Source organism: Achroia grisella, unplaced genomic scaffold (assembly GCF_030625045.1).
Source record: "Achroia grisella isolate CSIRO2021 unplaced genomic scaffold, CSIRO_AGI_Agris_v1 utg770, whole genome shotgun sequence".
Lineage (NCBI taxonomy): Eukaryota > Metazoa > Arthropoda > Insecta > Lepidoptera > Pyralidae > Achroia > Achroia grisella.
The window spans coordinates 3,162,858-3,182,986 of record NW_026713016.1 but is presented as its reverse complement, the minus strand read 5'-3'; the positions used below and the strand labels follow the sequence as shown (position 1 = coordinate 3,182,986).

The window sequence follows — 20,129 nt, the reverse complement described above, 5'->3', positions numbered from 1 at the left end:
AGCAATACTTTGAGGTATTAGTATTGGTCTCAGTCTTAATAGGTTTGTATAAACTATTCTTTTGACTACATGTATTATGATTTGTATTTTTTAATAAACTATTTTGTATTTTTGTATTCGGGTAATATGTGATCGACCTTAGTACATGTTTATTCAGTATTTCGAAGTCTGCAGATTCATGCAATACCTATACGGGTCTTGATAACTCCTGTATATTCTGTGCAAACAAGACGAGAGCGCCATACGATTTACTTTGTCCGTATTGAGAAAAATATTTGCAGTCGTATTATATACAGTTGTAATTCTAACAGCCTCGGTGGTATAATACCCTCTTATTTTCGATAGTCCCGGATTCTATCTATGTGTACGTATCACACATAATTACACATTGTTGTAAGTTTTTATATTTATGTAAGTAAATAACAATATACGAAAAATACACCGAGAACGGAGGTTTATTTGTAAGAAGGGAACTAAAAATAAAATAATAACAAAAACGGAACTATTAACTTAAATACAAATTTAGAAAGTAAAGATAATTTTGGGTAACAACACATTTCGCTATTGCCTTATATAATATGAACTCTTTGAATACTCCATACGACCAACCACATTACCGGAATGAAGGCTTTATACGTCGTTAAGTCTCGCTCATTGATGAAATATACATACATATAAGTTTCACCTGTCTTTCATTGAGGTAACCAAAGACAATGGAAAATCAAATACTCTCAAATACACTTCATTCTCTTCCTCTGTATTCATCAATCGATTAACGCGAGCGTGCCAGTTATAAATACTTTTAACTTGCTGAAAAGTGTACAGCATGTTGTTTGTTTAACTTCCGTTCGACTGAGGCGATCCCTATAATTTTTTTTTATTACATATGTTTGCTTTGAAATATAATAGTAATTACCTAATGAAATCTATGCATATCAATATTATAATTGCCAGAAATATGTCTGTATATCTGTGTGTAAAGATTGATATCTTTTAATGCCTAAACAACAGAATGGATCATAAATCAATAAAATTTTACATAAAAATCGATTGTATCGTAAGGACAAGCATATCGTTTATCTAAAAGCAAATCAGTCGAAGTCGCAGCTAGTATATATGTGTATAAATATTATCCGTAGTTCAGTAAAGTGACAAAGTATGGAAATGTTTGAAGAAGCTGTATCGATTGAATCGTAGACTGGATTACCATACCTATCCATTAGTATTCTATAAATTAAACCCATTAAAGTTCTTACTTTTTTCCGTATACTTGGGTTTTTCTGTAATGTTTAATAGATAGATAGTACATATTAGTAAAGTAATTAATAATGTATCTCACTTGCTTATAGTTTAGTTTCAATAAAAATGTTATGTATATTATAGTGAAAATAGTGATTCTTTCAAATATCATTATCATTATCATATTATGTATGTATGCTATTTCCCAATATTTTTTATCCTTTTGTATTATAATTATAATATAAAGAAATAAAATAATATATTAAAACAATTTATAATCATCAAAACTTCAAAACATCCCAAGCCAAGAGAAACAACCTATCAAACAAACAATCTCACTTTCACGTAAAAATAATAAACGATTTCGAGCCTGTAGTACAAAGATTTTCATTCATTACAACAAAGCAATCCGTAATATTTAGGGGGGTAATGCTTCATTATAATATTATGTTCATTCATCCAGTGAATGTTTTCGAGGCGAACTATGCGGAATGTTTTTAGGGCGCGCATAACTTAATAATTAAAGCCATATTTCATCTGGCCCTTGTTAAAACTTCCTGTCTTCCTTACGTACGAACAACCTCTCGTTTATTAATTCAAAACGAATATCAATTACATACCTTGTAGTATTTTGTAAGAAATCTAATTTAAATTTATAAGAGTTGTCCAGGCTGGCTGTCCAATTTGTCTTCTCGATTGGAACTGCTTCAGTGATAGGTATATAAATTAAATAAATATAAAAATTTATACGCATTAACACATATATGCCAGAAAGAGGGATGGGATTGTTAGGTATAGGGCTACAATGTAGCCTATCATTTCTACCTTCAGTCAAGCCCCCTGAGGAACATCGCGGTTAATTTCTGGTGAATTTTTCTCGATTGACTACCTAATCTAACTTCATGCTCATACTATCATACTATGCCGTTGGCACAAGCAGCACTATTCAATATTCATCAATTAAAAAAACCTTATATCATATACGTACTGGTACATATTTTTATAATTATTTTAATTATACTTTTATTAGTATATTGTAATTATACTTTTATTTTTTATCTACGAAGTAACCATTAATCTTAGTTAATCCATAGATAAATGTATAATATACTTGCTTACGGCAGCCGGTAATTTCCGTTATCTGGCGGTCGAGTCGACGGTCTCGCACACAACTCTAGCGGCAGAGCTTCGTTAAAATGCAACACGCCGGATGTAAAACGCCAATGTGCTCTACTACAGTCTACACAACACAAAAAATCCACACTGTTCAGCATTTTTTTCATAATTTAAGCCAAGCCCCATGTTGGCAGTTCGTTTTTTTTTTATTATATAGTCTTAATTTACAGTGTGATATTTTTGTATTTGACAATTTATTTTACATGAACTGAACCGACTGTACTGGTGCTACCGAGAATTTAGGTGATGTTGGATACGTCTAGCCCTTATTAATAATATGGATATAGTTATGTAGTAGTAAAACTCCCTTTGCCGTAATGTGTACACCTAAAATGCATTTTTCGTTGTACCTGTCATGGAATAGATACTGTTGAACCTTTTTTTCTGAGTTTGATGAAAAATATAATTCTTGCAAAACGTACACATTATTAAACTACTACTTTGAAATCCTCAACAAAATAGCTAATATTCTGTATATTACTAATACAGTTAATATTACCATAGAGCTTGACGTTTTTATCATGTACAAATGGAATTAGAGACGAAACTAAATTTACATTTCAATATTTTGTGGATATTAATGAAACCGTCGTGTTCTTGAATAACAAATCTTATAATTGTATGGGTATAATAGAATATCTAATGTAATAATATTTCGGTTACGTTACATATTACAAGACAAATGTGTAGCTACTAAAGTAAAGTACAATCACTTCACACCTCTATTAATTCCGACACGAGTGCGACGGAAAGGTTCCCTTCCTTTATTTTTCTTGCTCCCAACTCGAAAACTTCGAATTCGTCATGAATAATTTAAAACATCTTGTATTTCATCATGAATATTTTAACCTTTAGTTTGTGAAGAGCAAGTGGGTATATTGATGAAACTCTTAATTCATCGACGCCTAGTAGTTAACTACCACGACCTACACTCAGTATCAGTTCAAATCCGGGCAGAAAGAAACTTTGTGTATTACAATTTATATTTCTGACCGACTCTCGTCTGAAGGTACCAGTGATCTAACTAAAAATTAATTCGAGACACGGCGCTGAGCTCAGCCCCTGATGTGTTGGATTCACCATGATTTGAACAATTAAAAATGTCTCTGTCTACGCCTTCTGGGATAACAGTCATGATCCCATATCATTGTCTTAACTTATCCCTCTTCTAAAAACATACTAATTTCTTTGTACGTGAATAAGTACCATATCGTCTCGCTAAATCTTCTCATTGTATTCGCATCACGTACGACGTTATTTGGTATTGTATGGCTGCTATAGAATAATTTAAACTGAATGACGCTTGTTGCTTTTGACAAAAGTTGGACCATTGGGATCATAAGCAACTATTACCTGAAAGTAGATTACATTACATTTGTTAAAGAAGCAGATAATAAAAACCATAAATTAGATTAGTAATTGAATTCTGCTTGAGGCTCGTAATTACGTCTATCTTAAGGCTAATTAAATTTATAAGTTATGAAGATTGAAGATTTATTGATATACAACCTATAAATCTTTATAACTTTCTGAAACAAAACAGCAATTCAACTAGATATCATTAGCATACGCCAATGATTATTATATACATATAATAAAATCGTAAAAACATGACGAGGCAAAAACTATATATTTGTTTATGTGTTAATGTTTCCTGAATAATGACTGTAGGAATTATGATAAAATTTTCACAGTTATATGTTACATATACAGTATATGTTGTAACATATGAGTAAGTAGGTATAACATACACGTTATAGAAACCGGAGAAAAACTCCCCAAACGTATAGAGTAATTAATTTTGTGAATAATTTTATACACGACCTACTATTATTGGCATCATAGAGATTATCGTCGTTATTAAAACCCTGGACAATACAGAAAGCACCATCTAGTTCCAAGTTAAGCAGAGCTTGTGCAATGGGTACTAGATAATAGATATGAATACTCAAATATATTCTGTTTGGAAATATATACATACATAATATACCTGGAAAACACCCAGACCGATACAAACAGTCCTAAACATAAATATAAATGTTTGCACCATGCGAAGACTCGCTACCACCGGAAGTAATGCCGTATTCTAAACAGCTAGACCAGACCGACACCGTCGATGATGTTTTGTTTAAGATTGTCATTTAAATAGTCTATAATATATAATAGACCTGCAAATTCATGTACACATACGAGATGTTAAAGCAGTTTTGTATTACAAATCATTAAGTACCATCACACATTTCTGTAGTGCAAACTAATCCGTATTATAATATCAGTAACAAATATAAATTTGTGTAAAAACACATTCAAAGATTTGTTTCAAATTCAAAACAATTACCAGTAGGTGTTTTTAGCCTTTTAACTTTGTGAGTTAACAACTTTGTGGAACATAATGGTAGACACGTCTCTTTACGTAAATGAGTTTCCCTCCCGGATTCAATTCTTGCACGAACCGTCTGGAATTATCTGGTGTCTGAGTATTTCAGATTGTACTATATGTTTTGTCTCTGATTTTATGTTAAGGTATCTTTCAGGTCAGAATATGATAAAAATCCAGTCATATTAAACTAACAAAATAGTTGTGTTTCATACCTGAGCTTCTTATACCTACGTACTGTTAGATCCGTGTATCTATAGTATAAAAGTTTTATATTGGTTATTCCAAATAAAAATGAAGTACTCTAAATTTTTAAATTTACAATTCATTTTGCATAATTATTATTTGTATTAAGATGGTAAATAAAAATACAATTTTATACACTACTAATGTTATAAATGCGAATGATTGCCTGTCTGCCTGTTTGTTCTTTATTAACAAGTAAACATCCGAACGAATTCTACTGAAATTTCACGTGAATATATAAATAAACATAAAATGTATTACGAGGATCGATGTGGTCTATAGCAGAAGTCGCGGGTAACAGCTAGTAAACTATAAAAAGGTAGACCCATTGTGTATTAAGTAAGGAAGTAGCCAAGGGCAGTGTGTTTTTAATTAGTACTGCTAATGTTTGTCCTCAGATTTTTTTAACAACTGATGATATTGTTATACAGGTCACGTAGGCGGCTGCGGCATTACTGACGAAGTGGTACAATGGATGGAACGCATCCAAAACTCTGGCGTCGATGATGAACTGCCAACGTCACCGACCACTACTCCGCCACCATCCGCGTCACCATCCCACACATCATCCCCTCAGCACATACCTGGATCATCTCCGCCGCATCCAAACAGTCTTCGCGATGATTCACCAAGGTAATAAGTCAATTATGGTCCTTGCTATTTCGCCGATGTAGATTTTGAAGTAGGTCTGCGTGGGTCTTCTATTTCATATTCATTTCAGCCGCCAATCAGCAAAGACGAATTTCATTTGAAGGTAATAAAGCAGTAAATTATAGAATTTAAAGTTATAACATTATCTTAGTCCTCCGGAATGAGAACGCAGAAGGATTCTACGGAAGTGACACGATGATGGAACGTCCGTGGTGCTATTCATGTACTATATATAGGCGACAGTTACCCCTTACCATCAGGTGAGACGTCAGCACATTTGTCTATCGAATTATATTAAAATCTTCTCTCAATACACACTGACGAACAAAATTTACTTGCCCTAAAAATAGTTTACAAAAATCGCTGAGGTAATAAACTTCGAGCTTGGACTATAATTTAGACTTCGCGACAGTTTCCGCCAATGGGGATTACATCTACAGTGCTCTTTACTATACCTACGAACTAACTTAGTTATTCTGTGAATTCACTCTTTGTTTTAAAGCGGTTTAGTTTCCCATTAAAACATACTACATGAACAAACTAACCCGGTTATTGCGATTTTTGAGTTTATACTATATGTGACGACAAGTTATCTATATGTGACTGTCATTTTAAATTCATAATCCTTAAATAACAATGTAAAGTCCTGCTGTTACTATTCTAATAGTTGAATCGATTTCATTAAATATGTATATATACATGTATGATAAAACAGAGGTTATATTTTCATTATTCTTCACATTAAGTTCTTTTTTATAGTGAACAATAATTCTGATAATAGTCTGACGGCTCGTGGCGACAACGATGTTAGATTAAATTTCCAAAGAAGGCAGGGTGTAAACACCAGTAATAAAATAGTTATCTTATTTCTGGTGATTACACCCTGCCTTGGAGATTACTGTCGCATAAGACAAAAAAATGAAGCTTAATTTGAGATTCAGAATGTAAACCTTCTTTACAGACACTGGGATTATCCCCATCACAATAAATATTCACGTAGTGCGAACACAGGCGAACATTCGCGCACAAAACGAGCTACTGTGGACAATCGCAGCACATGCTCGTTGTACATACAAACAGACCCTCTGATTTGGCGGCACGTCAGAGAGGGATTTCCTGAAGTAAGTGTTGTATATAGAGTAAATCCTGATTCAATTTAGCCCGTCCACATTGATATATCCGAAAAAAATCTGTATCCGGATCGAAATACCAAATGTTGAGACAACTATCCCATCACTTATGTTACGTTCATAGGACTGCTGGACGGTGAAGATTAAAAGTCAGTTAGGTTTCTTGGCGTTTGTTTTCGCACTCATTTATGAAAATGAACTTAGAACTCTAATACTGTAATAAGTATAACAGGCATGACCTTATTAGTTAATATACATGTATGTAAAAAATTAATTGTAATGTACTGCAGTGGCTCGTACATCTCCACCCTACCTGATTGTCATAAAATATACATAACATTTGATGAGGTCATCAAATGTTCAATCAAACAATATTTGTCATTCGTTAACAAGCTATTTTACCTTAATTTGAAAGATATCGACAAAAAAACGAATGCTTAAATTAGCATTATACGATATTTCAATTTCTATACAAAGGGTCAATTTTGATATTCAACACTACATTCCAGCATCGGGATCCTACAAAGCGCACTGAAGTAGACATGAAGACTCGAGAGGAGATCTTGTCACTCATCTCCCACCACGTGACTGCTGTCAACTACATTTACCGGGATACCACATTTAATGGCCGGACAGTGCACAGGAACATTAAGTTTGAAGTTCAACGGATCAAGGTGGGTTTATACGATATTCTGGAAAATATGTTTTTTACTATTTATAATAATACTTTTTTATGGTTAATAATGAAATGCTGGTTCTTACTGAGCTAATGGTATATGATGGTGATAAATAAGATGTAAGGATGAAATAAACACAGTGAGCCTATCATAGAAAATTAACCACATTGTTTCTATGGGACCACTTGTTGGTTGACTTAACTTATTAGCACAGATAACATAATATTACATACAGATACCCCATCCCATACAAGAAAATGGTTCCTTCCTAACTCGGGCTATTCTTCGGGCTATTTTATTTCGCCACCGTAGCCGCTAGATGTCGCTAGATCTGAAGCAGTTCGGATTACTAGTGGGTGCTTAGTAACAAAGCATGAAAATAGATGGCAGTCAATTCATGACATCTGTTTTGCAAAGATATGTAGGTAACTGTATCGTGTACCTCATTAGGGACGATTCAAGATTCAATGTAAATGTGTAGGTATAATATCGTTAGCCGACACTCTGCAGATATGGCTTATGTGCCAATGTATATACCTATTATGTTATGGTTTATTTTACATTCCATGCCTATTTTTTTGATATGTTGTAACGCGTCTGCGCTATACGTATAGCCTGATTTTGATACGTTTATACTCGTACGTATAAAAATCGGGCTATACGATTTTTTATTTCAATCGTTATATGTATGAGACTGATTTTAGCTACAATTAATTTACTGGTATATACCTCATGTATTCTACGATGGACCCCTCTTTTACCTAATGAGAATTCCGCTATATCTTATATATAAATTTTGTATCACAGTGTTAGTTGCCATATTTCTCCCACATTTTGATGAAATTTGATATGTATACTTGCCAGGTCTGAGGTAGGGTTGTTATCTATTTTTATACCCCTAAGTCATAGGGGTGGCCTACCCCGAAAAAATATTTTTTTGTATTATGGACAATTTTTTATTTATTTATAATGTTACATTGAAAATACATACACGCCTAAATTTTCACCCGTCTTTCACCAACCCCTATTTTTAATAGCGATATTCTTACAAATATTATAAATGCTAAAGTAACTCAGTCTGTCTGTTTGTCTCGCTTTCACGCCAAAACTACTGAACTGATTTAATTGAAATTTGGTAGACAGATAATGTAGACCCTGAGAAAGGCTACTTTTTATTGCGAAAAAGTATTGAAAGGGGGGAAATGAAAGGCTATATGAGGATATCGTAATTTTTAAAGTCAGATCTTGTAAGATTAAGTGAACAGGGTCGGTCTAGGTTTTTCATTATTAGAAATGTGTAACGGGGTAACATTTATTTAGTGCGAAATTGTGTATATTACAATAAAATTTAACGAGAAAATATTATAATGATGTCACTGGGACACTCATTGCCTTACTACTATATCGTCCGTTAGTCGCGAACTTTCTGGAAACACGAGAGGCGCGCTCCTATTGGTCGGTCGGCGCGGTTACCGCGCGTAGATGAGTAGATGAGGTAGACGAGTCTCACGGCGCCGCAGCGTAAGTACTTACTATACATACGTAGTATACATATGGGCGTTACAAATGTTTTTATTACGAGTAATATTACTCTGTTATCTAAGCAAGTAATGTGTGCTTATTTTGAACTTGATAACATTCTGAATTACTCGTATATCTTTCAATATCTTTAGCGGTATAAACCAGGTTATGTACTACTACTAGTATTGTTAGTGAGGGATAAAGTTGATGAACAAAAATAAAACAATATTCGTATTAAAAATATATTCATCTAATATTTTTGGCATTATTTTTAAGTTTCTTCCAAATACAAGGGGTCTGACATGGGGTGTTATGTACCTACATTAAAAGATACTTTTTGAAATGTATGAAATGTATGTACCTACATTAAAAGATAATTTTTGAAATGTATGAAATTTTTTAAATGTATGATATTTTGAAAAATATGTACCTACATTAAAAGATAATTTTTGAAATGTATGAAATTTTTGGAATGTATGAAATGTATGAAAGAAATGTATGTACCTACATTAAAATATAATTTTTGAAATGTATGAGATGTATGAAAGAAATGTATGTACCTACATAAAAAGTTCATTTTTGCAATGTATGAAATTTTTTAAATGTATGAAATGTATGAAAGAAATGTATGTACCTACATTAGAAGATAATTTTTGAGATGTATGAGATGTAAGAAAAAAATGTATGTACCTACATAAAAAGTTCATTTTTGAAATGTATGAAAGAAATGTATGTACCTACATTAAAAGATAATTTTTGACATGTATGAAATGTATGAAAGAAATGTATGTACCTACATAAAAAGTTCATTTTTGAAATGTATGAAATGTATGAAATAAATGTATGTATGTACCTACATTAGAAGATAATTTTTGACATGTATGAAATGTATGAAAGAAATGTGGGTACCTACATTAAAATATATTTTTTTAAATGTATGCACCGTACAATAACAATACACGTTAAACATCATACCACAGAGTCATACGCAAGTTAAAAACAAACTGCTATGATATCAATGAGAAAGGAAAATCAACTTTATGGTATTCGAGTTAGGGTCGATTTCTCTCTTTTTTTTAAATACTATTTTAATCTTACCAGTTGCCAGTATTCGAAGACAGCTACGATTCGTACTCGATATTTTAAATTATTATGTAATCGATTTTTCAGTACAAATGTAAATAACCAACGACACTAATAATGTACTACTATATTCCGTTCTTTGAAACGGAACACTGCTATAATATAAAATAATGAAAATTTACTGTTCACAACGACTCATTAAAAGCATCATCGAATAATGCGCTGTAATAAAATCTTGTTATCGATTATTCAAAAAAATCGATAATACATGTATTTATTTTTAATATGACAACACTTCATACATAAGTATTATTGGAAATAGTATTACTTGCTTGTTCGGCTATTTTTAATTTACTTAAAAATTTTTTATATGTTTAATTTACAATAATAATATATTAAGTGCTTATTATTGGAAAATATAAAAAAGACATTTAATTAGGCCGATAAAAATGACGACAATGCCATCTATGAAAGCATTTTGAAAACATTGAGCCCCATATTAGCACTGATTAAAGTGTAAATAAGTACTGGAAAATAACAAAATGAGTAAATATATGAAAATTACTTTTCTAAACGCATTATTTCATTTTAACATGTATATATAACTTTTTAAAAATTGATTAAACATTTTTGAAAACACAGTTTTGTTTTTTAAAACGTTTGCAAAACTATGAAGAATTCCATCGATACCAATCACGCCATCTATATGCAACTTTTATCAATAATAATGGCTACTTCCTCATTGAGTGCCACTGTTATTAGTAATGAAACCGCAACTATGTACTAGTATTTTTTATACTATATATTTTGCCTGCGCTAACGACATATGCTGATTGTATAACTTGTAAGGGCAATAGTAGAGGATGATGGAATGAGTAATGAAGTCAAGTCAGTCAGCGCGTCGTAAACAATTCACTAGAGTTTAGGGCTAAGTCTTGAGTTGTAGGTTTATGTATTCTTATTATGCTAATTCTTTCTGATAAAACATTACGAACACTAAATACTTTTTCAATGAATCTTTGTAATCTCTACCTAAATGAGGTCATTATATACATTCAGTTATCGCACCTGAGATACTTGCGGTGAATTTCCTTCATTACATTTTCAACGGTACACACACGACACTAAAATCAGCTCGGTGGCAATGATTCCAACTGTACAAAATTCCTCATACAAATACGAGATATTTGACTATCAGTACGAGGATATTTTTATCCTCATACGTATGTACGAGATTTTGACAGCCTTAAAAACGATGGTACACGAGCTTAGAGAGCAAGACTGAGCCTGTATAAGAGATTTTATTAGATTTTTATTTCTTCACACAACACTAAATGATTTAAGGTCGGCTCCGATTTCAGTACAGATTTCTGTATCGTATGTAGGCAGGCCGTTTTAACACTTGGAGTATACCCCGTCACACGTTGCGCTAACTCATTATCGATATTCAGCTATCCCACAAATCATCACAATAACCTATGCAACAGTAGCGTTGTGTCGCTCAGTTATTTTTCCTTGCTTATTTATTTATATTAATTTTGTCGGCTTACGCCGATTTTATTCGTGTTCTGTACTTGTGGGAATTCCGAAATATCCGTTTTTAGAGGATACCTAAATAATAGGGATAAAATGTATTTGAAATGTTATATAAACATTTATGACGCCAATGGTTTAGGCAGTCCCTACATTATTATTAATATATCAATTAGTCTGTCGATGATTTTATTACTGCTTATAAGATATATAATACACAGCTTCTACAAAAATAAAGGTATTATGTATATTAAAATAGAACCTATTAAATTATTTAGCGTCATTATCTTAAACTACTATCAATACAAGTAATGTAGATGGGCGGAAGCCGTGTGGTTACATGGTATTATGAAACACTTCAGTTTCATGATTATGCACCATAATTTCATTTCAGGTGGGTTTACAGTCTTACCATATCAGTACTTTATTATAATTATGGATTTAAATTAATTTTCCTTAATATTCATGCCCTTTTCAGTTGTTTGAAGTCAAGACTGTAAATTATCCTCTTTAAGTATTGTATTTCGTACTACTATTTTCCGGTATATATACAGATAGAGAAGAAAATAAAATATTAAAAGAGGAAAATAGGAACGCTATTCCGTAATAATTTAACGGATTTTAGGTATATTCAACATATAAAAAATATATAACTAATTTATACGATATCATGCTACTAAGATACCAAAAGTCTTTCTTTATCTTTATCTTTAAATTGTTATTAATATCTATTCAAAACAGATCGACGACGACTCGTTTTGTGTGACGCATCAATACGACAGGAACCAGTTCTGTTTAGAGAACATTGACGTATCCAATTTCCTGAATCTGCACTCGCTCGGCAACCACGAGGACTTCTGCCTAGCCTACGTATTCACATATAGGGACTTCACAGGTGGAACATTAGGTAAGAATTACGCAATTACTGTTTTGATATATTATATTGTTTACACAGTAACAAGAGAGAGATTGTGTTGTTTTTTTTAACATAGCAAGTTTCGTTATATACTTGACAAGTTATACAAAGCTTATTTAAAATTGTGTTCACAGTAGACTTAATGTTTCTCTGGCCTTAAAGCATACCAGTAAACCGTTGTGGTGAACAAAAATTAAATTGTAACTGTGTCTGTAAAAATTTAGTTTTAGAAACAATAGGAAATTAAGATACGAGACGTATACTCGTACAGTAATTTCAAGTCTATTTATGATATTAGTTGTAATATTCTTTTGTTAATATTGTTCTTTTGGATGTAAAGTAACTTAGAGCTCTAGAATCTAAGAAGGCTAAAGATGGATTCTAAGAAATTTGCAAATTCCTTTATTTTGTATTGAAGTATCCTCGAGTTCAATTTGTCACTAACACGAAATTATTTGAGCAACAATTATACATTAATAGCTACAGTTCAGCTGAAGCAATTGGCGTTCCAATTATGCCTCATGACAGCCTAGTGAGACACGCACATTCAGCACCAAGAATATACTTTACGTCGGGCAATTTGATGGTAAAATTGCGTTAAAAATAATACAGGAACAACTAATCTCATCAGTAAAGTCTAACTATACAGTTGGACGAGCAATTGTTCGCATAATAGTCACCATAGCGAAATTTCTATTCAAGAGACTTTCGCATGATTTTAAAGTTTCATTACAATACGTCTTTGATATAGTTTTTGCCACGGTTCATATTGTGAGGAGTTCGTTTGTGTATTTTGTTCCACCTTTCCACCCTTCTGCAGTTCGAACTTGTGCGAAGGATTTCAGTTTATTAAATAAAAAGATGCATAATAATGTGTATTTTTATTCCATGCTAGCTGTTATTTATTTAAATAAATAAAAATTCTAAAATTCTTAAGTTACTTATAATATTAGCTTTCTGCGAGTGAAAGTCCTGTCAAAAACAGCTCAGCCATTAGATTAGGAAGAACAGACAGATTGACATAACGTATATACTTTCTTATGCATTTAATGAAAAGCTGTTAATTAGGAATGACCAGCAGAACTTCAAGATTATTTATTTGTATAGATTGTATCTACATATATAATACAGATGCATTATATAAGAAAATAATACAAATTTATGAAAGTATAACTAATTTATCATACGCGTAGCCAGTTACACTTTCATAAACACCTAGTCCGAATTATTATACTGTAAACAGTGATTTACGAGCATGTATAGGTGATTAGCTAATAAATTAATATTGACTACTAATGTGGAAACAAATTTAGTATAATGGGCAATAGTAAATAATGTGTTTCACTTGTAACTTGTAGTGATTCAGAAGTATATAATGTACATATTATTATTTATGATCGGTGTTGTATTTTAATGCCTACCATAACTGAATATTAAAACTAGTTTAATTATTAATATTAAAATACAATAGTGGCTCTACCACAACTGAATCTGAATCAGTGCATAAAATTGTTTACATCCTTAATGAAACAATATTTAGTTCGAAATCTAGACATTATAATTTATCATTGATTGCGTATGAGTCAGTAACGTAACAAACAAGTGCCGTGTCTATTCCATCTCGTAACAATGCCAATATGTTCTTATTGATATATCAATTCAAGGTCAATTGATGTTTTTGCTACAAACAAAAAATATATCAACTGTATTCTTAGTATAGGTAATATAATATATTTAATGACATTGGAAGTATGTAGGTATTTCTTGTGTGTAGTGATTTGTGTTTTTATTTCTGACGTGAGTACACAGTATCTACCTATACTTGTAACTGGTTGAAGTTTTTGTTGTATTATATATAATAAATAGCTGACTCACGCAACTACGCCTGTATCATTTTTTGAATTGGCATTTATCGTTATATTTCACCCTATGTTATTCTGATGTATAAACTATATTGTTAAGTTTCATTAAAATCCAATGAGTAGTTTTTGCATGAAAAAGTAACAAATAGCCATCTATCCATTTCCACAAACTTTCGCGTTTATAATATTAGTAATATATTTAAATATTTTTGGAAATGCTTAATTTCCATATAGAATTTCATTATCAAAAAACCAGTCCACCCACTAGACTAGATGAAAATTGTCGACCGTCCATTACAGAAACGAACACTTCTTTCAGTCGTAAGAATCTTTATAAGATGTGTTTCGGTTGAACAGTGAGATAAGGCAGTTAAATTTAGATTACGGAAACATTTCGTCCTCCAGAATGGCAATGATAACTGGTACTACCGGGGTCACAGAATAGAGTGATGTTAGTGGTGAGTGATGAAGTTCATGTGTATAGGCTACTATTACCACCAGGTAAGACTTGGGGCGCTCTTATTTGTCATATAAATTAATAAAAAAACTGCTTTCACATATTACACAGTGATCTATACCCATGGTATCTTCACTGTCTATTTTATAATTTCTGTGATGCTGATATTGTGATAAGCGACTGTTTTCATCAGATATACTATCATCTTGTTTGCCATTCTAAGTATATGAAAAAAATATTTACGTAAATACTTCGTAATTTTCAGGGTTGGCATGGGTAGCGAGTGCCAGTGGTGCTTCTGGTGGCATTTGTGAGAAGTATAAGACATACACGGAAACGATAGGCGGCATGTACCAGAGTACGAAACGGTCACTCAATACGGGAATTATCACATTTGTAAACTACAACAGCCGTGTGCCGCCAAAAGTCAGCCAGCTCACGTTGGCCCACGAGATTGGACATAATTTTGGATCACCCGTGAGTACAGATATATAGATTAATTTAAATAAATTTAGATACGACAGATTTATAGCAAAGAGTTACACAAATAGAAGTAGGTAATGTAAGTTTTTATTTCACAACAAATATACTTTGTCCCATAATATATGAGATTAGTTTGCGTAAAAGAATTATTGTCAAGCGCTATGCTGGAAGTCCAATTAAAAACTGATTTTAAAGAAGTCTGTTTTTGGAGTTTTCTATAGCTAAAAACATATACTTTATCAGCATAAACAAACCTGTTTTAGTAAGATTAACGGTTTAATGTTACATATTATTCATGGCAAAATTATCTTGTACCAATTATATTATAATAGATATGTACCTGATGAAATAAGTTCATTAAGTCTCGATTGCTTCCAGAGGTATCAAATATGATACCTCTGGTAATGATAAACCCTCCAAACTAAATGCATTTGTTATTTTAATTATTAGTTAATATTAATGAAATCAATAACAACAGCACGACTATCCATCCGAGTGTCGTCCGGGTGGGCAACAAGGCAACTTCATAATGTTCGCGTCGGCTACATCAGGCGACCGGCCAAACAACAGCAAGTTCTCCACGTGCTCCGTGGGCAACATCAGTGCAGTGCTCGATGCTGTACGCGATGGCCGCAAGCGCAATTGCCTTACAGCAAGCGCGGGCGCATTCTGCGGCAATAAAATAGTTGAAGACGGCGAGGAATGCGATTGCGGTAAATTTTTCTTTTTATTTATTCGTTTTTTTAAGAGATTATAATGAAATGTTTTTGCTTCTCTGCGTTCTCCTGCGCTAACGGTATACAATGGCGGGGCACCAGTACAGTATGAGGTCAACGATGATAACGATAATGAGCAACCGCGTGGAGGTGGATCTGACCCCATAACCCCATTGACTGCAATGTACCATACATTGCTTTCATAACTTAGCCACCAATAATTAACCACCATGAGCTGAATCATCCTTGTGGAGGTTGACCTTATATGATAATTGCTAGCAGTTGGGCCACTTCTCTAACCATTACTACAAATCACATACACATATAGCCGTTATACGTGAGTATGTGACTATTAACAGATTTTTGGTACAAAATCTGCAATTTGGACTTATAAAAACAACAGAAAACAAAATAATCTCACTACATTATAATCACGGTATATTCTACTCATTTAATTCAAAATTACATATACCGTCATATCTCTTTATCAGGAGGTGACTGTTTACCATTTGAAGTGCATTGTAAACTGCTTATATTTACATCATTGTCGTCACCATTCCTAGAACACGTTACGTCATGATTCTTACAATTACAATAAATTCATGAATCAATCGTACCAACCACTTTTTACTGATAACTAAGATATTACTCTTGTATCCACATATAATTTAATATGTCAATCTTGTTTGCACAGGTTACGACGAAAATGAATGTAGAGATAATTGTTGCTATCCGCGCCAAGTAAGCTCCTACGATAAAGAAAGGAACAGTACAGCTAAAGGATGCACAAGAAGAGCCAACACACAGTGCAGGTAAATATAGTAGATAGTATTGTAATCATTGATGCCCAACTGGCTTTTTTACATTATTATTATTTGTATGAAATTGTTGTCTTCACCCCCTTGGAGGGATTTGTCTGTATGTCTTAGCTTAGACATTAGGTAGAAGTCACTGTTTGGGGGGTTTCTTTGATTTTTAGAGTCCATCGTGGACTAGAACGTAACTTAGTTTCTCTTAGATGCTGACGTGTGATATTATTGAAGTATTATATAATTTGCTTAAAACTAGTCTTAGCAGTAAATGTGAAATCAAAGAAATCCTTCAATTCTTTAATTTTTCGACCCCGTCCTGGACTTATAGATACGTAATTTATATCTAGCTGCTGACGTGTGATATATTCAGAGGTGTATATATATATTGTTGCAGCCCATCGCAAGGCCCGTGCTGCCACTCGCGCACGTGTAATTTCGTGATGGCGTTCCGCAACCAGACGTGTCGCGAGGCGACCGAGTGCAGCCACGCGTCCGTCTGCTCGGGACGCTCCGCCGAGTGTCCAGAGCCACGGGTCATGTCCAACCAGACCAAGTGCAACAATGGTAACTGTCACCTTTACATCACGTTGTACGATACTGTTTTCTATTATAGGATCATCAGAGTTCATATGTTTAAAAAGAATTACTTCTTTCAATAGATTTTTTATTAATACATTAAAAGTTGTGTTTACTGTAAGTGCTTACATATGATGATTATATAATATGATGCCATAAATGTGATACTTTTTATTTGTATTGAGAGGAATAAATTTTTCATTAAATATCTTTGAGAAGCTTTAGCTCACTGTTAGAACTGTTATAAAATGTGAAATGTGACTTAGGTAGTAAACCTAACTGCAATAAGTAAATATGTAAGTAAACCACATAAGTATGTAAACCATCGTGATCTCTTCTAACTTATTATTAATTACATAACTTAATGTGTAACAGATGTACAAAGCGTTGAAATTTTATAAAAAAAAATCAGCCGCCTAAAAATTACTGATCCTAGTCACGTGCCGAGATCGCGTAGGCCAAGTTCCCCCCTAAAAATGTTTTAATATCTATTTATATAAGTTAGTTATTTTATTTATTTATTTAGTATTAGTAGAATATTTTAGTTATTAATATTGTTTGCAAAAGTAATAGAATACGGTGATCTGTCGCGTCAACCATAGTTATCAGCAGTAAGACAGTGTATGTCGTTGTGCAGGCACGCAGCTGTGCAACATGGGCCAGTGCACGGGCTCGATCTGCCTGGCGTGGGGCATGAAGGAGTGCTTCCTGTCGTCGGCGCCCGTGGCCCGCGGCGCGGGCGTCACCGCGGTGGCCGACCGGCGCGCGCTGTGCCAGCTCGCCTGCCAGACCGGGCCCGCGCCCGACTCCTGCCGCAGCACGGCAGACTTCGCGCACCAGCTCGGCCTGCCGCCCGGCGGCATCGCGCTGCGGCCCGGCTCGCCCTGCGACAACTTCCAGGTACCGCGACCCCCGCGCCCGACTCCTGCCGCAGCACGGCAGACTTCGCGCATCAGCTCGCCCAGCGACAACAATGGCCTCTAAAGCAGAAATATCTGATATATCATATGTCAAAACATATAATTCCTAGTTTGCTAAATGTCATAGATAAACTACCGAACTACGGTTGTCCATAGTTAGTCTGCGCCAGCTTATAGTAATATAGTAATAATAATCAATGATCCTTGCTCTCCACGCATATCATACCCCACGTCTATTAATAGGTTGTGTTCTAAATTGTTTAATAAAATACTTTTGTACGTACTTTGTATAATTATTTGTTGACAAAGAATAACACGCTAAATAAAACTGTCTGTATCAGGGCTACTGCGATGTGTTCCTGAAGTGCCGCGCAGTGGACGCGGAGGGTCCGCTGGTGCGTCTGAAGAATTTGTTGTTGAACCGCGCCACGCTGCAGTCGGTGCAGGCGTGGGTCACCGAGAACTGGTGGGCCGTGCTGCTGGCGGGCGTCGCGCTCATCGTGTGCATGGGCGGGTTCGTCAAGTGCTGCGCAGTACACACGCCTTCGTCCAACCCGAAGCGGCCGCCAGCCAGGTAAGATATAATCGGCAGCTTCGATGGTCTTTGACGGACTGAGAGGAATTTGTTAATGAATATGATTGTATAGAACTAGGTGTTGCTTATGTATATTACCTAGGTATCAGTTGTCTAGTATCCATAACCAGCTTACTTTGGAACTAGGTGACGCTGTGTAATTTGTTCTGAGTTATTATTATAATACTCAATGTTTTTTCATACACATCAGTAATGGGGACTGACAGCTCTATTGCAATATGAAATTAGACAAAAAAATAAATTTAGGCACATATTTATATTGCTAATATGTGTAATAACATGTTTATTGTAAGGTTACTAACATCATCTTTATTTTATACTATTGTACAAAGTAGAGATTACTTTATAAAGTAAGGTATAACCTAGATCATCACCGTATATCGCTTTTTGCTGTAAAAAATTAAGGACTCGAAACATCCTATAATATAATATAATCTTTTAATCTACTGGGAACCGCAATGATGTTATTTTCTCCATACGTTTACGTATCTCCGTAAATGCGTAGAGAAAATAATACTATCCATCCCGCAGGCGGATATCGGAAACGCTGCGGAGGCCGATGAACACGCTACGACGCATGCGGCACCCGGGACATGCCACGCCCGCCGCGCGCGCTCCCCCCCGCGCCGGCCACCGCCGCGCGCGCCCCTCCAAGGGCGAGTACTCCGCGCCCGTCGCGTACGCCGCCAGGGACCTCGGTACGTACACTCCTCCAATATCTTACAATATGGCGATATATATGACATTGGCAAACCCACCTGACTGTAAATGGTAATGGTTGGCTAATTTGGAGTTCATGTACAGCACTATAGACAATGTTATTACGTGACACTCATGATACCACTCATGCATGCACCTTATCCTATAATTTCACCATTCAACCAAAATACTGCTTACGAAGCAAACCGTTTGGTGGCCGTAACGGGTAACCGAAGCCAAACATCTTAAAGTCTGTGCAAGTTATATAAATGTCTATTGTTTTCAGCGTCAGCACCGCCGGGTCCGAGCGGGCGAAGAGGCGAACCGTACGCGACAGCATACCCGCAATCATACGAGATGCGACCTCCTCAGAAGGTCTGACAGTACGATTACTGTGGCGGAGGCGGCGGCGTGGCGGCAGGCGAGCCGGGCCAGCTGGAGCTGGTGGCGCTGGCGCCGG

General features: G+C 34.6%; 1 protein-coding gene across 1 annotated transcript in view; it reads left to right on the top strand.

Moving 5' to 3' along the window:
* LOC131850505 (disintegrin and metalloproteinase domain-containing protein 10) overlaps positions 1-20,129 on the top strand; it is a 72,722-nt gene extending 52,593 nt beyond the window's left edge. The window contains exons 5-16 of the mRNA XM_059200750.1: positions 5,470-5,671; positions 6,651-6,810; positions 7,329-7,493; positions 12,375-12,540; positions 15,134-15,345; positions 15,830-16,064; positions 16,762-16,879; positions 17,274-17,443; positions 18,093-18,355; positions 18,717-18,949; positions 19,502-19,668; positions 19,956-20,129. Of these exons, the coding sequence (XP_059056733.1) occupies positions 5,470-5,671; positions 6,651-6,810; positions 7,329-7,493; positions 12,375-12,540; positions 15,134-15,345; positions 15,830-16,064; positions 16,762-16,879; positions 17,274-17,443; positions 18,093-18,355; positions 18,717-18,949; positions 19,502-19,668; positions 19,956-20,050 (2,186 nt within the window). The 3' untranslated portion in view covers positions 20,051-20,129. The remainder of the gene's footprint in view (positions 1-5,469; positions 5,672-6,650; positions 6,811-7,328; positions 7,494-12,374; positions 12,541-15,133; positions 15,346-15,829; positions 16,065-16,761; positions 16,880-17,273; positions 17,444-18,092; positions 18,356-18,716; positions 18,950-19,501; positions 19,669-19,955) is intronic.